The 17,717-nt window shown below is 45.3% G+C and overlaps 1 protein-coding gene across 10 annotated transcripts in view; it reads right to left on the reverse strand.

Moving 5' to 3' along the window:
• KDM2B (lysine demethylase 2B) overlaps positions 1-17,717 on the reverse strand; it is a 116,449-nt gene that overhangs the window by 5,949 nt on the left and 92,783 nt on the right. For 7 of the 10 annotated variants that reach the window (XM_026859722.1, XM_026859725.1, XM_026859727.1 and 4 more), the window contains 5 exons: positions 12,470-12,694; positions 8,127-8,270; positions 3,388-3,474; positions 2,566-2,835; positions 1,547-1,585 (listed from right to left, as the gene is read on the reverse strand). In XM_026859722.1, coding sequence (XP_026715523.1) covers positions 1,547-1,585; positions 2,566-2,835; positions 3,388-3,474; positions 8,127-8,270; positions 12,470-12,694 — 765 coding nt within the window. The remainder of the gene's footprint in view (positions 1-1,546; positions 1,586-2,565; positions 2,836-3,387; positions 3,475-8,126; positions 8,271-12,469; positions 12,695-17,717) is intronic. The other 3 variants (XM_026859724.1, XM_026859726.1, XM_026859723.1) reach the window with 2 other exon arrangements.

A 17,717-nucleotide genomic window follows, 5' to 3' on the forward strand; every position in this document is an offset into this window, starting at 1 on the left:
GGGGGGGATCGGGCTGCCTGCCAGCACTGGGCCCCACCCATCCGAGCACAGGGGTACATTCACCGGCCAAAGGTATCAAGTTCAAGTGCCATCGTGGATGAGGAGTCCAGCTATTGGCTCTCTGAACTCCAAGAGAGGGATAAATGCATTTATTCACCATGCATAATCCTGCAGATTTAAGGGCCTTACTCATTACACAGTGGACAATTCGTGTAGAGAAGATAAGCAGCACACTGCAGACAGCTTTCTTCCCCAGCAGGCCAGAAGAAACCAGGCTTGGGACACGTTCACTGGGCACCCACTTTAAACACTGGCTGACACGTCTTCACGCCCAACGGCCAAAAGGTCAATTCCTGAAACCTCCAAAAGCGTGGCTGTGGCCCTGAGCACTGGACACTCACAGCCTCGTTTCATGATGCTTTTTTAGCTGCTCCTTTACATCCTACTAAACTCTGCTCGTCTTCTCAAGCTTCCCCCAGCGCCGGTGCGTGCAGAAGGGGGGGATCTGACTGACAGGTCTGACAGAGACCTCACGCTGACACGATCTCCGACGCAACGCAGGCTGACAGGGGTTAGCTGGCACCTTCCTCCCTGCCCCGGTCACTGTTCATGCAGCAAACTGCACGGCACTTGCTCACATTAATCAAATCTCTCTTTGATGTACACCAGACAGAAGTGTAAGAGACGTACAAACCAAGATCAGGGAAGACTTCAAGTCTAATCTGATCACTACAAGCAAGAAAGAAGCCACCAACTGTTAAAATGAAATAGCTCTAATAAGAAGAGATCTGGACTGGCAAGAGAAGGTGAACTGCTGTGAACACACTTGTTATATCAGAAGGTCTGTGCTTTTGCAACAAACTAATTGGATCAAGTCAGTGGATGCTTCAGACTGCGGCACGCAGCGGAGAAAGCTGATCACCCTGTCTTTAAATTAACATATTATAAAGTGAGAGGTCACGGTAAGTTAATGACAGGTTAGAATAAAAACATTACAACATCAGACTGCTGGCAGCGTGCAGCATCCTTCCCACAGGGCACTGACGAGCGCTTAGTTTAAAGGTATCAGACTTCTGTTATCGTGGTGGATTGCAGGAGGGAATCAATACCTGTGTGCCAGGTCACCCCTGGCTCCCTGGGGTGTCAGTGGGGGACTCCAGGGACAGGCTGTGGTACAGACTGCTGAGGGGCTGTGTGGCAGGGGCAAGATTCAACCACACAGGAAGAGCGAAACATCAGTATAGGAAAAAAAATTTATTCCTTGGGTCATCAAAAAAAAACCCAACCAACAAACCCCAAACCACAGCTTGCTGCTGTTTTTTAACATGGGATACCAGAACAGAAGATGTAAAACCAGACGCTGCAGCTAAACTAACATGTGACGGTTTCCATGAGAGAGATATTCTGTAATTTCAAGATGTAAATGGGATAATAAAAATGCCTGCAGTGACACAAGGACATGACTGAAACTGGCTCACCATTCAGCTCACATGAGGAGAAGGGATTAGAAGGGATTGAGAACACATCTATTAAAAAGGCAAAGTACCTTCTTCCTGAAGAGTTTGTCTTCTTTTCCAAGTTTTAGCTGTTGGAAGAAAGAAAAGTAAAAACCCCAAACCACGACATTTGTTGTGCTGTCTGATGAAGGTTTGGTGACCCCACAGCGCCTTCCTCACACACTGGGGGGCTTTCATGGAGCAATTCAAGCCATCCATGAACACTGCAGTGACTCCAAAGGGATGGGAAAGGAAAGCACGGCCAGAAAGCAGATATGCATAAACTGGTATGGTGAATTTTGCTCTCTCACTCCACCAAAGCAACCCCAATCCCTATTTTTACCTTACTGCAGCCAGGCAGACTGACTGCCCCTCCTCAGCAACTACAAATGTAACACAAAACCAGCCACTGATTCCGATTTTAAGGCCATCAGCCGTTTACTCATGAGACACATTAAATCTAGGTCCTCATTTCTACTTGTGCAAACCAGCGTTTCTCTATATCCCAAGTGCCATATTTTGCAATCCACGTGACAATTCAGAGTGTTCCTGCCTGGCCCAAGCGCTCTGACTGTCAAATTCAGGGAAAAGCTGTCTACATCGCTGTTGTGAGCGGCTCCTCCTCTCTGCAGGCTACAGAAGGTGTCATTTCTAGAGGTCCTCTGATGGGTTATGAGTATTGTACATCCCTGAATCAGCCACAAAACCAGCTGCCATACGCCACCAAGTGGATAGAGATGAAAAAGTTTCCATTAAAAATTTATTTTCACTTTGTTCCTCCTCCAAGCATCCTGTAAAGACTTTTCAGTTAAAGTGGGTTTTCCAGTATTATGAATAAAACAACAGCCATAGCCTAGGGTTTTCGGCCTCTGAATGTCCACCCAAGTCACTGTTCAAACTACTGTCCTGTTAGACTAGCAGTTTTCAGGAAGGAAGGTAAAACAGCGCAGTTTCTTTTGTAACAATCTGGGATTTCAAGATGAGCTATAAGCCAGAAGGCAAGAGACATCAGCCCCAACCAGCCCACACACATCTGTGTAAGTACATGGAAAAGAGTGTTTTGTCATACCCGCTTTCTCATAGTGGGTTCCTGGGGTTTCTCAAATTTCCTTTTTCTCCACAGATGCACTTCATCTGACTTTCTCCTCAGTATTGAGTCAACTGGAGTCTTTTTGGAATGTTCCTCTGATTTCCGCCTGGGAGTTTCTTCACAATCCCCTTTCCGTTTTGCAGCATCTGTTACTTCCTTATTGTCTCTGTTCATTTTCTGTTCCTTCAGCAATGAGCCTGGGAGATTTGATGCGTATTTGAATCCTGGTCCGCGCTTTTGCTTGTACGCCAAAGAGACACAAAACACAAACAAACTTTATATCTTACGCCTTTCTCAGCTCTTAGACTAAGTTGCCTCCAACATGGGTGGGTAGATCACTTTGTAACAGACAAAACGATTAGCAGGGAGTTAGAGTAGTTTCAGCCTTCACGCAGTTACTTTTGTAACTACACACTTGCAAGTATCTGTCAATTTGCAATGAAAACACATCTCACTAATTCCAACAGACGCTTCTGGTTTTGCATAATTGCGTCTGGATTTTGTTGTTCGGTGGGTTTTTTGTTTGGTGTTTTTTTTGTTTGTTTGTTTGTTTTTAAATATTGTCAGTTTAGAAATTAACACACAGCAAGTGCTAACCTAAATATTCCCCAGGTTCTGGGTGAAGCATTGGTACACGGAACAAGATTAAAGAATGGAAAGCCATCAGCTTGTTTCCTTCAACTCAACCGAATTAAGCACAAAATCAAAAGCTAATATCGGGCAAAATTACAGCTGCAAGCCAGAGGGAATGCTTGAGATTTTGTATCACATTCCAGCACCACTTATTCCCATTAAACTCACTTTTCCAGTTTTCCCTGCGTGGTTGCACTTTGGACACTCCCAGCAGTTCGGCAGCTCATCGTTAACCACACCATCCGATTCCTTCACCTGATGAGAGAGAGGCACAACTCAGTTCACAACCGTGCTGCAAAAAGCTGCAACAGTCTACAAATAGATCATTTACAGGCATTTCGTTCAGTTCAGTATTTTCTTTGATCAACTGCTGCCCTCCAAATGGCCACAGAAAAGACGCCCAGATCACTGCAGGTGCTGCACCATCCTGCTGGTGCTGAGCAAGCCCTCGGTGCTGCACAATTACCCTTGTGATGATGTCAGTGGGGAGGAAAGCACACTGGCCATACTGGTATTTGACAAAGGGTTCAGGTCTGGGCTTTTTATGAAGGTCAGTGACAACCCCCATGAACACAGGGCAAAAACCCAAACCAATAAAACACACCCCAACACCCCAACCCAAAACCCAGGACTGTAAGCACACCACCTCCAAACCTCCTCTCACACCACCTATTTGCAAAGCTCAGTCCCGTCCTGTTTCCCACTGGAGTGAGGCACAGTCTGATCTTTTCATAGGAAGGGATTTTTCCCCATACACACACTCTCACATACATTAATACCGTTTGGCATTTTTAGAAGCAAAGCACCCTGCACTGTAATCAAGTGTTCCTTAAAATATTTTTCTTTATGGATCAGAACTAGCAGTCCCATGCCTCCAGTCCTCAAGCCCATGTGCCAATAAAAAGGATGGTTGCCAAGTCAGCTAGAGAACAGGCACTTTTATTCAGAAGGCTGGACACATGAAGGCATTTTTAAGGTTTCTCACACCCACAGTTACTCGGCTAGTGTAAGAAAAATGCTTACTACTTCACTACCTCTGTGACATTTTGCTTTTTGAAAGAGAAGACACACGCTCAGTGTTGTTACGCTACAATAAAAGCACAGTCCTGCCCTACACAGTTGAAAAGCTGCTGGTTTCTGTATTTCCATACAGGAGCCCACATTACTTTCCAAACAGGAGATAGGTGTTTCTGAAAAGACATTTCTGTGAATGAAACTGAGGATGAAAAGTAGAGCTAAGCTAAAAACACCCTCCACGCAAACACATACGCTCACTGATGGCACATTCACATTTAAGGGTTTAGTTATATATTCAGAAAAAAGCCTTTGGGAAAAAAAAAGATTAATTTATTACTATTGTAGACAACAAAAACATGCTACTCTTAAGACAAACAGCTGGGTACTGGCATCAGCAGCACAGTAGCAGGAGACTGCTGCTGAAACAGGCAAGGGCAGAGATCTACAGATTTTTCACTTTTCTAAAACATTTCCTCCTCTCCTCCCAGCTCAGTGAAAATGCACTAGCTGTGCAAGAGCAAGTCCTTGTTTTTAGGGGAACTACTTCCTCAAGTCCCTGAGCCAGACAGCAGCCATTCTAGTTTCACCATCTAGAGAGAGCGATGACATGTCAGTCTCTCTCAGCAAGTCTTCTGGAGTTAATAAATGAGTAAATGAAGTGGGCAGAATTTAAATACTGGTTTTATCACAACTGTGTGCCTTTGAACCTTCTTTCCCATGGTAGGTGTAAGATACTCCAGGAGTTGTTGTATACATCTCTGCCTCAGGGGAACAATTCCTGGCTCCAGTCCAAGTTGGGAACAAGTTATTTCCCGCACTGAATATAGAGCAAATGCTACTGAAGGGAAAGCATTACGGCTCTGTCCCTTCTGTGAAGTTTAAGAAACCGAACAGATGTGAGGAACTGTAAGCAAACTAATTAGACACACACAAACCTGCCACTGAATCTGTCCCAAGCCTTTCAGGCTGGGTGGGAGCCAGTGCTGAGTGTTTGCTACAAACAGCAGGTGGGTGTCTGAGCCACAGCATGAGGCATCTTCAGAAAGGTACCTGCAGCACGAGGCCAGCAATTCAGAAAGCCTAAACATGAGACTACACTATTGTGAAGTCTTCTTGTTAGGGAACATGGACACCCCAGGATGCTGATCTGACATCGCTGAGCCAGAGCCATGAATCCTGGCAGTGTCAAGACCGAAACAGCAGCAGCAGCAATACACACCTGGGCTGAAACCACGGGCTGCAGTGCAGCTGTGCTGGAAAAGGTCTTTGTATTTCTGCTGTTCTGACAAGGCACCTTAAATATTCACCTTTTCCATCATTATCCCTATGTGCACCCAAGATGAAAAAGAACAGGCTCTTACTGGGGAAAACACACCCCTTCTCCTTAAGGAAGCAGCACTCAGATGTGCTAACCAGCACTACTGGCAATTTGAGACATAGCAAGAAAAATTCATCAGTATTGGTTCAACTCAAACACTCGGTAACAATGAAAGGGAATATTCCTCCAGAAATCTCGCTGGCTCCCTCTGGAAACAGCGCTGTGCTTGCGAAACACTCGCAAAGATCGTTTTCATAGGAAACTTTTCAGCAAAATGAGCGTTTGTGTTGGTATTGTATTTTCAAGGAAAGGAGGATTGTCAGAAAGCTCCCCTGACACTTCTCAGTGTATGGAACATCCTGGCTGTCCTTAGCGTGGTTCCAACACAAGCACCTAATGCACTCTGGTACCCAGGGCTCCCCCGGCAGGAGGCACCCACCGAAGCCCCTCAAGACCCCGACTTTGTGAGAGAGTTTATGCACCTCAGCTACCCTCCATCTCCTCACAGGGGCCAGCCTCTGACGCTGATTTTTCATGGAGAAAACCCACCACAAACATGTAAAGCTAAACCGGGAAGCTGGAAGGGGATGGACTTCAAACCAAGAGCAACCTGCCCTGGAGCACAAATTAGCCACTGCATGCGCCAAATGACTCCACGAGCTTTGGAGATGCATCTTGGCAGGTATTCACTTCAGCCAGGAAAGGACACTCTTCCCTTCACTGATCCAGTTTATTCCAGTCTCCCCCAAAATGTCATTTGCTCGGTGGACAGCCGAAGCAGCTGCCCCGTTTGCATTCAAAGGTGCTTCCCACAAGGACTATTTACAGGCTCCATCCTCGGGGCTTAAGCCCACGTCAAGGGCTCGAGCAACATGTAAAACATGGCAAGAGGTTTTTTGCCTCATAGAAAATCATGGAATCTGGGAATAAAGAGCAAGGAGGGATCCAAGGAAGTGTTTCCATTTTCCTTTTGCTGTTCCCCTGTCCGCATTCTCAACCTCACCTTCCGAGACGGCTCTAAAACCCCACCAGTGCCCTTCTGTCTCAGTAAATAAACAGTACCAGTTACTCCACCATTTCAGCTCAACAGAAGCATTGAGAAATTAAAATACAAGACACACAAGGCACGCTGTAAATCTCCCACGGCTTGATTTTCAGAAACACCCAAAGCAACATTGTTCCTAGTTACCAAAACAGCACTCAGAACACCACACATGCATAAAAGAACAAACAGCACTTGCTTGATCTCACAGATCTGACCCACATCCTGTGCAACTAGTCCCAAATGTGGTATGAGGGGAGGAAACCATACTTGAACTGCCACTAGACAACAATCGTGTCCTCTGGACTCAGCCATGAGGTGTCACTGACACTGCAAAGCAAGAGATGGGGGAGCGCAGGGCACTTTCAGGAAGGACTGGAATGGCAAAGCAGCAGCTACAAACCAGAACTAAGGTACCTCTGAAAATGAGCAGCTCCCTCCCTTGCTTCATCAGCCCCCGAAGCCTTGTTTTAAGCAGAGCCAAGCAAGCAAAGCTCCATTTCAGAGCCCATCTGTGCCAGGAGCTGCGAGCACCAATTTCATGAATCAGGGAGACAGCCACAGGTCTGGTTTGCCAGCTACCTACTTTCTGCTCTAATAAATGACATGCACATAGCTTGGTGCAATACTCTGTACAGCAGAAGAAAAATAAAAAGCCAGGAGAGCATCACCCCGGGCCTGCACAAGGAACATACCTCTCCTCCCAGAGATCCCAGAAGGGCCAAAAGCTGTCTTCTGGGGCATGGTGTGTCAGAATACATTTGCTTTGGCAAATCCCTTTAACCATAAACAAATCAGCAACAAGAAATGGCTGATCAGCTGAAACAAACCAGCTCTGGAGAAAGGAGGCTTCTAAATGCTAATACACAAAGACATGCCCAAAACAACACTTCTGTCACCAGCAGAGAAGACAGCTGCTCACAGGACTCAAGCGGGCCGGGGGTGTGCACTCCTGAAGCCCGAAACTCGCTCGGTTTGTTCTCTAGAGCTACAGTCTTCCTGCTGCAACATTTGCTCATAACATCTTTAAAGCCAGCAGCCACTGGAAGGCACATCTGTGCCTGGACAAACACGAACGAGGAAGCTACTTGTTTGTACTTTGTGGGACACCGCAAAGAGTTACCGATACGGGGAGCGTAACTAACTCATCCAAAAGTACAGGCAGATTTCTCTGTCCTCTTGAGCTTCCCGTCCCAACTGAAACTCCTCACTTCCTTAAACAAGAGGCAGAAAAGAAAGAAAAACAAAACCAAACCCCACAAGACATTTGCAGACACACACATTTCAGAGGCTGTCCAAAGCAAGAGTCTCTGCTTACAGGGGATGCTGTTACATCAAAGGATCCCTGCCTGGAGTCAGGGCTGCGTGTGTCACGGCTGTCACCCTGCTTCTGACACCAACTCTTTGCTCACTCAAGTTTCCAAAGATGAAAATATGAAAGTTTTCCAGTTTCTGTGCACTGCGCTTTTCCGTTCAGGTGATAACCAATCCAGTTTTTGTTTCCAACATGTATCACATCCTTGTACTCACCTTAAGGCATCCTGGGTGTATGATTTCATTACAAATGGAGCATTCCATTAGCATGAGATTAAACTTGCTCTCCTCCTCTTCCACAGTGTCCTCTTTCCCAGCTTCTCCGCACACCAGACACACAGCAGTATGAGGCAACACCGGCTGTTTACACACATCAGAAAGAAGTTTTGATCAGGAGACGGAAGACATATGGAAACACAAGAACTCAATGTGCATTTACAGTATCCTCATTTCAAAGAGGAGATAAATAGGGATTAATTGTGCAAACTGCTGAAAGGCTCCAGCCCAGCAGAGCAACAAAGGCAAGAAAAACTGGTAACAAGTGGGGCTGGGTACCCAGACCAGGCATCACAGGACATGTTTCATGGATTGAAAGTGCCCTCCCTGTAGCAACATAGATTCATGGGGCATCCCAGGGCTGGATGATAAAGGATTTTTTTTTTGTGGGTGCCTTGAATCTGTGAGCTGACACAGACATTGGCATGCAAGTCACTTCACTAGTGTACAGTGGGAGGGAGAAGCAGCAACCTAGAACATCACTATTCACATCTATTAAGCTTCACGATCTGACTAGCAATTTGGCAGCTCCCCTATTTTACAAGCAGGTCAGACAGATGTTATGGGACCCAATCCAGGTCTCACAGCAAGCCCACAACAGAACCAAGAACCGACCTTTTCTTGACCGACAGTCTATTATCTAGGGCCCAGCTCCCAACCTGAGCATTGCAGAAAGCACTGCACAGACACTAAAAAGAATTCCTCTCCTGCAAGTGTCACAGTTGAGAAACGCAGGGATTTTTTTTTTCTGTCTTTTGCCAAGGCAGAAAGGGAACTGCAGCATCTCACATATCTGTCACCCATGTCAAAGCACTGAATGCCAGTCTAATTAAAAAGCCACCTTTGTGCTAATGAGGAACAAACTTCTGGTTTGCAGTAATAAGGTATAAGCCTCACTGCAAGAAAGAAAAGGAAGATCCTCATAAGCATCTGGCTCTAATGTGAAATGCAATCGATTAGGTTGCAAGTCCTTAACTATTAAGCAGCCAGAGGCAGAGATGTGGCTTTTCATGGCAAGGATCCCTTGTAGATGGAGTGAATAAAATCCGTAAGTGGATACTTGCACACCGTCATGGTTTAACCCCAGCCAGCAACTAAGCACCATGCAGCTGCTCGCTCTCTCCTCCCCCCTCCCAGTGGGATGAGAGAGGAGAATCAGAAAAAACCCTAAAACTCATAGGTCAGATCAGAACAGTTTAATCACTAAATTATAACAATATTAAAATAACAATACTAATGAAAAGGAACATCATAAAAAGCCCCAAGAAAAGACAACTGATGCACAATGCAATTGCTCACCACTTGCTGACCAAGCAGTGACCTGCCCCCCAGCCAACACCCCCAGTTTCTGCACTGAGGATGACATCCCATGGTATGGAATATCCCTTTGGCTAGCTGGGGTCAGCTGTCCTGGCCATGCTCCCTCCCAGCTTCTCATACACCTGCTTGCTGGCAGAGCATGGGAAACTGAAAAATCCTTAGCTTAGGATAAGTGCTACTTAGCAACAACTAAAACATCAGTGTGTTATCAACATGATTCTCACACTAAATCCAAAACACAGCACTGTACCAGCTACTAGGAAAAAAATTAACTCTATCTCAGCCAAAACCAGGACACACACCAAACCAAATCTATGCAGCAACAGTGCATCCTTCGGCAAGTCTCAGATTGGGAAAAACATAGCTATAGTAAGCCATTACAGAGTACAGTGTGCTGCCCCACACACCAACATCTGATACATTTATGGCAACACTTTCCTGCTTTTTCATGCCAGTACTTACCCACGCTCCATTTTAAGAGCATTTTGCAAATGCCGTTTAATTCCCACCCTTCCTCCAAGCACAAAACAGGAATCCCTAAGATCCCATTCCACCAGCAGGTAAACCAGAGAAAGCTAAGTTGTGCAGACCTGCAAGTGCTCTGTCCACTTGTTTTGCCTGATCTCCCACACAGGTATTTCTATCCACACACAAAACCAAACAGCCCAGGAGCAAAACAGTTTTGCTGGGGAAGGAGCAAGGGAATCCAGGGATTCTCCTCTGTGTCCCAGCTAGCTCCGTCCCGCTGGCGGGCTGGAACAGCAGCCACGCTGTCACAACTTGTCCTCCCAGCACAGAGGCCCACACTCCCTTCAGACCTATCCAATGCAGCGTGAAGTGTCCCAGGCACTCCTGTTCCCCATCTTGATTGAACCAGTGATGCAGAGGAGTTTCTTGTTCTCTGAATGGCAGTACAGGCTCTCTTAAGGCTTTCGAGTTTAATGAAAGTCTGTGTCTATTTAATATTGTCAATGTTATTAACCAGAGGAAAGCACAATCCCAGAACTGTAGGGATCATTACTTCCACAGAGCCTTGCTTCGGCATTTTGGGTTTTTCTTTTTGGCTGGAAGCTGTCGGATAGGTACCACAATATATTACTGCTGCAATTGTGAAGAGAACATACAAGAGTAAAGACAACAGGGCTGCTTATAGAAATGTAAAGGCCCCTTAAAAGTTACAACAGTTCAACTTGCTAATTTTTCTATGCTTTTGTTGCTCTAAGAAAGTCTGTAATACTCCCCCTGCTATATATACCAATGAGAACCTATGAAGGGCAGAGATGTCTTCTGGAGCACATGCAAGGGTGGGACAAGGAATCAGAGTACCCCGGCTACCAAGACCTGTGCTCTAACCACAGCTTCTGGAAATAAAAACAGCAAATAGCAAGACAAAAAAAATACTTCTTCATTAGAAGACAGGAGATGAGAGGATGACTACACTCAGGCAGAAGAGAACCCAGTTCATCTCCAAAAGGTTCAGCCTGTGTTATCTAGAGTGAAACAGCTTAGTATGAAAGTTTCCTTCATCAGTCAGGACAAGAAAGCACACTGCAGTCCTAATTTAATCCCTCCACTAAAAAGGCAGCATGATTTCACTATTTCTTCCCCCTGGAGAATAATGTATTCTTCATCCATGCTGTTCAATTCATGCCTCACTCCAGGAAATCAAGTGTTCAAAAGAAAGACACTTGAGCTGCAAAAGCACACTGTGGAAAGGTAGATATTCTACGTACTTTACTGAAAGATCCAGCAGAGTTGCATCTAATCCTCTATGACAAGAACAGTGCATGGCTTAGAACAGGACATGTAGTGAGCTACCAGAAGCAACTACTGGAAACCTTAAGTGCTTATCAGTTTTTTATCAGTGTCAGACCAAGTCATTTAATGCCTCCACTTCAGTTTCCTCATCAGAATTAAAGAAAAAAAAAAAAGCCTAAGTGAAAGGAACTGTAACAAGAGTTAAGAGAGAAATCAGTATAGATGGGGTGATATTTCAGTTATGAATAAACATTCCTCTCCTTAAGAAAAAAAAAAAAACACAACATAAAACCAAACCCTTAACAGTTGCATAAACAAGACCTTCCAAAGAATCAAGATAAAAGCTAAAGCTCTTTTTTATCCTTGAACAGGGACACTGTGAACATGAGACCTGAGAAGCTCCACAACAGTCAAGTGTGAAAGCAACAGATTCAAAAGCTGCTTAGACAACTTAACAGAAGATTAATCTGTCATTATTTGTTAAATACAAAACTATCACTTATGACTCAAGAAGCTTCTAAGCAACATATCGCAGAAGCCCAGGAAACTCTCTTTGACTTCCTGCTTGCCCTGTTCAGATGCTCATCTAACAGCCCAGTCCCTGAGGAAGACCAGGATGTTTCCTGGCTTGATGGCTCTTTGGCTCATCTGGACCAGACCCTCTGCCACACCTCTAGGTAACAGCAAACAAATGGAAATTTAGACCTCTAGGAGCCTGGGGCTGGGGTCACCAATGCCAAAATCTTGGGAGGATGCCAGTCAAAGATTTCTCCATATCTTAACTTGGTTAAGTAGTTAAGATGTTAAAAGTCTTAAATAGTTGCACATCAGCTTTTCTCAGGAAATTCAGAAATCCAAACCAAACAGGCTCTTCTCCCTTTGAATCAGAACTTCCCACTCTTCCTCTTCTCCCCCAAATCCCAGAATTTCAGTGCGATTTGAGTGCCAATTTCCAGCGTACTGAGAATCTCCACTTCTGTATTACTGAGCATGAAAGCTGTGCTATTTAGTTTTAGTAGCATTCTGGTTTAAGATTTGGGGAGGACAAAAAGCACCAGGAAGAAGAAATCTGAACTGAGAGGAAAGGAATTACACCGTTTTGTCCGATCCGCTTTAGCGGGGTTCTCAGTTCCACACCTTGTCGCCAGGACACGCAGATACAGGAAAGAAAGCTCCAAACCAGCTGTAGTGACAAGTACACTTACTGCGATACACTGCCTCATAATGCAGGACTGCTTCATCCTGCCAGGTCCCCCAAATTTCTTCATGTCTTTGCAGAAGTGACACTCGCCGCACTCTGTCCGCAGACACGCCTCGCACTTGCGGCATCGCGTCCTCCTCCGGCGCGCTCCGGCGGTTGTCCGGTTAGCTGCGAGCTTCACTGCGGAAGCAGTGCCCAGCTTCCCTTTGGGCCGTCCGACTGCCCTGTTCTGAAAGAGCCAGACACACAAAGTTAATTGCACATCCCGCTTCCCACCTAAACTGTACGCATCTTCGATGTAAAACCGACAGATGTATCAGAGTTATACGCAGATGGGTAATATTCAGCAGATGCATACTAGCACTCTTGTAGCTAAAGGAGTTCCTTTACTTTTTCAAGAAAAAAAAGTAAAAAGACAAAGAAACCGAGGCATAAATGAGAGATCCCAAACCTACAGCAAGCCCACTTCAACAGGAGGGCAGGGAGACTCAATTTATGCCCAGTTTAACGCAGGACCAAGTCCCAAGTGATATGCTTGGCTTAGGCCTGCACCATTGCTGAGCTCTGGGCTAGGGAGCTCTTAGGATTGTGCTCAGGTTAAGCCAGAAGGTCTACTTTCCTCTGCTGGAAGTGGAAGAATCCAAGGAGGCAGCAAAAGTAATTTTGAGGTTAGGTGCAGCAGAGAGACCCTCAGCAGCAATGGCTCAAGGCACAGCAACCTCCCTAAAAACCAGGAGAGTATGAACCACTGCCAAGCGATAAAGTAGGCAATAAACCACAAATACTACAAAAACCCTTCCAAAGTAGCTCCCCTCATATCCAGTACTACAAGTGCTCAAAAACAGAACACTAACTGATGCTGTGCAAAGGCTAAAAAGGGCATCCCAGGTCTAGATTTCAATGACCTTTAAGACAGAAGCTAAAGGAGCATGAAAAGATTTTAAATGATTAGGTTAACTGCAGCATATTCACTCTGGATATCTAAATTTCATGTTCTCATCAGAAACTCCCTGTTACACCCAAGAACTTACCACTGAAGCCAAACTTCACTAAATACCATGTAATTGTATGGGGATAATTACGCAAGAATTGGCTTGGCTCATTCTTACCACTGACAGCTTTCTCCATAAAGATGGTAATAATAGGACTGCAAAGATCATCTGGATTAGCATTTATACAGTTTTTCCCCTTTCTGCACATCTCTGCATATGACCAACAGAGCAGGCAGTTTCACTTTCTGTTTCTGCTGAATTCTGGGCAGTCACCAAGGCAAGGGGCAGGTTGTCTATAGAAAGCCATGCAGAATTTCCACTGCAGTTTTTAAAAGAAAGGGTATGGAGACATCCTACTTGGTACTACAAAAACTTCCCAAAGTGTCCTACTATACAACCCTGAAGAAAAGCCACATGGCTGAGTATTCGATTCTCCTCCCAGCTGACTTAGCAAAGCTCCAGCGACTTTCCCTAAGATGCAGAAGAGCACTGGTATTTTAAGAGTGTCCAACCCAGGAACCTCAGTGCTCGGAAGAGAGAAGCCAGGAGCAAGACCTCTTAGCTTTCTCTCCCACAGACATACTATCATAACTGAGGTGGGAGAAAACACTGCTTAGTCGATGAGGTTAAACAGATTTCAGCAAGTTTTTAATTATGCTCCTCTGGAACAGTTTCTGTTCTGCTTGCAGGTTGAATCGCACTGTGCTATGTGAACAGCCAAGTGTAGCTTCCTTCCCATCAGCAACCACACCAGACACCTCCATCTCAGATAAATTTCAGACACTCCAAAGAATAAATATTTACCCTTTAAACCAACTTTTCAGCCTCTCAAGGATAAAGTCAGTTATGGCAGGACTGGCTTAGAGGCAACCTAGATAAGAGATAATTTCCTTCCTCAGCATGAATCACTCCTCCATTCTCCCTATTAGAGTCTCCTTCCACTAGCAAGGGAAGTGAGACACAAACCGAAGTCTAGACATCAGTGGGAACAAGTTAAACCAAAATACGTACAACAACCTGGGCAGCTCCCCCTGCCAAGAGCACATGCGAGATTCTGCATGAGCATCTGACTCCCTCCCACTAGGTTTGAAAATGATTAAGTTTTTTTTAAGAAGGCAAACAACAGATAGGACCCCATCAGAATGGTCTTTTTAAAAATGCAGTCTCTTTCAAGGAAAAATCAAACTCGCTATTTTTCCAGCTGATTCTGCCCACAGTAATATGAGCCAAGTCCTAATTCTGAGGACAGCATCTTAAGCTCCAGGACACCGCAAAGATGCAAGTGGTAAAAAGGCAGTGCTTGAACACAGAATTTTAGAATCAAAAAAAAAAAAAACCAAAAAACCCCCCCAAACAACACAAACGACAGGAAGGTGAAGGTACAAGAAGTCTGAAGCCAGACCACACAACTCAGCTTTCCTTACAGATCACCACACAGCAGAGGGGCAGACCTCTGATCTCACTGTATGTAATATTTCTTACCTACCCACAGCTCTTCACTGCTCATTAGGAAATTCAAGCAATTGTACTAGCTGGGTTTGTATTAATTTACCAAACGACCCATCCTCAGTCCAAGCCACGTTTTCACTCCAGGATGTCACAGCCAGTGAGGCTAGAGGGGCCTTGCAGGAATTCCCACTAGTATCCAGTTTCAAGGGGCTCCAAAGTGGTTGCTTAAAAACTTCCACAGAAGAAAATCTGGCCTGTGGGTTGCTATCCCAGAAAGAGGCTGGGATTCAAGGGGGTAGAAGGAGCCTCCAACATGACTTGGGGTTTATTTAGCACATGGCAGACAGCCAGATAAATTCCAGGTCGATGTTAGTGAAGAGATGCTGCAAAATTTCCAGCCCAGACTGCAGTTTTACAATGTACCAGGCCTCATAGTGAAAATAGGTGAAGATTTCTTTCCCAGCTCCTGTTCCCATCTTTGTACTGCAGTTTGCCACCTTCCTAGCACAGATCTGTGGACCTGTCTTGTAAATAATAAGCACGGGGATAGCAGGATTCCTTAATCTGGGTTCACTACGGTGGCCAGCAAACAGCAGCTCCATGGCCGGATGACACACTAAGCCCTAAACTAGGTTTAAACGGGTGTAGTCTCCCTCCTGTGTAGCAGATCCTATCATCTCCTTTCCCAAGGAGGTGAGCTGAAACCCTCAAGCACAGTCTGTGCCTGCTTACTCTGTAGTCCCCAGCAGCCACCTCTGAGAACTGTCAAAAAGACAAAGATTATACCAAATCTGATGATTTTTTTTTCTGAAGTGTTACAACAAAAAACAGGGAGTTGAGACAGAGCCTGCCCGGAATGCTATAACAAGCATTCCCCTATTTTCTCCAGCGCCTCCAGAGAAACCATGCCCATCCTTCTCTGGCCAGAGCAAGTCTTCAAAAGACGGGTACGAAGATGTTCAAGTGACAGCAACCACTCTCCCAATCTCCTAATGAAGCTCTGCAAACAGCTGCTGAAACATATTAGGATTAATATGGTAAATACCTACCTCTATTACACTGCAACCTAGAAAGCTGGTGGACTTGCACTGCCCTCTAAAACAAGACCTGTTAACAGGACATCCTGCTAGGGTTTTGGTTTGGTGTTGTTTTTTGGTTTTTTTGTTTTTTTTTTCTTTTGGGGTTTTTTTGGTCCCCTCCAGATTACTGCCATGCAATACAGAGGTAACCTCCTCCTGCCCCTGAAGCAGACTGTACCATGGTCTCTACAGCACCTGGGTACTGGAAGTAAACTTAGGTCATCAAAAGGTAATACACCATCAACTACAAAGCCATTTACAAATCATTAATTTGGGATCACCCTCCCACACCACAGTGATTAAACACACCCATTCCTTAGACAGGAAAGGGGACAAATTTGCAAACTGATTTTCACACTGAAGTGCTGAGCTCCTACACACCCCAGGGAATTCGATAACCCTCCAGTTGGACAATAATTAGGGGACTGTGCAGGGTGGTCATCAGCAATTGAAGTCTCTCTCAACAGGGCTATGGAGATCGCAGAATAAGCCCAGGTATGACACTTAAAACTCAAAACAAACGCCTAGAAAATGCTACGGGAAAAAGTCACTACTCAGGACATTAGTTTATCTTGGCTACAGACAAACATTTGGCTGCTGGGAAGTTTTCACTGCCTGCTTACAGGTACCTGACCACAATTTCACCATATTTCATTTCCCTGCTCAGCAGTGACCGAAAAGCCACCCACCATCGCCAGGTCAGAAGCAGCAAAGGCACTAAGGACCTCTGCCCTGAGCACAACCCTTACTACAACAGAAACACAAGTCTGATTTTTACAGCAAGATTTCAAACATTCACAGCTGTAAAAAGTAACTCAAAAGACCTCGAGTAAACAAAAATAGCAAGAGCCTCAAGCTTTGGATGCAATACTTCAGTAGCTATCAGCTGTTAAATGCATCATTAAGTAGGTGCTGATGTTCCCCAACTGCTGTCCCAACACCAGGAGGTAACTTCACACACAAAATCCTCTGCTCTGGGGAGGAAGATCATCAGACCCTGCTGCCAAGTCCCAGGAAGGAGGGGGTCCTGGTCCTAAAAAACAAGGCTGACCAAGCCTGCAGCCTAGAAACAAGCTCTTCTGCAAGCGGCCTTTACCTGGGCATGGGTCTTTCCACCACTCGGCTTCAGTGACCTGCTTAAACTGCTGCCAGTGGCACCGTACCATTATTTCAGACTCAACAACTCTGAGAAAAATCCAGGGCCATGCGCAGAGCCCTTCTGAAGAGCTTATCACGTGCCCAACTCAGTGAGACCCTCAAGTGCTTCACTTCCCAACCAAGTACTAGCTGAACACCTTGTGTGTCCACTGTGTAAATCTCTCCAGGACAAGACACCATACCTGTGCAGTGTTCATTGCTTTAAGGTGCTGTGCCACCTAAGTTTATCCCTTCCGTTTGCAAAACAGGGGGGATTTCCTTCTGTAACACGTGGACAGATTCAAATTATTGTGATTTGCTGTGGTTTGCCCAAGTCCACGCAACTGTATCAGCACTGAACAACAGACAAGGGCTCAGGACTTCTCAGGTGCCAGTCCTGCGCTTAGATCTTTATATGGCACTGCAACCCAGTACAATTGTTTGACCAGAATTAGAATAGACAAAATTTAGTTACCAGTTGTTTCTTTATAATATCTGATAAATAAACACTATGGAGAAAAAAAAAAGCCACACACATTAACCCACAATTCATAACTGCAGTCAGCTAAAACACCACCCTAAACAGGCTGGGTCA

Source organism: Athene cunicularia (assembly GCF_003259725.1).
Source record: "Athene cunicularia isolate RWA chromosome 15 unlocalized genomic scaffold, athCun1 chr15_part1, whole genome shotgun sequence".
Classification (NCBI taxonomy): Eukaryota; Metazoa; Chordata; class Aves; order Strigiformes; family Strigidae; genus Athene; species Athene cunicularia.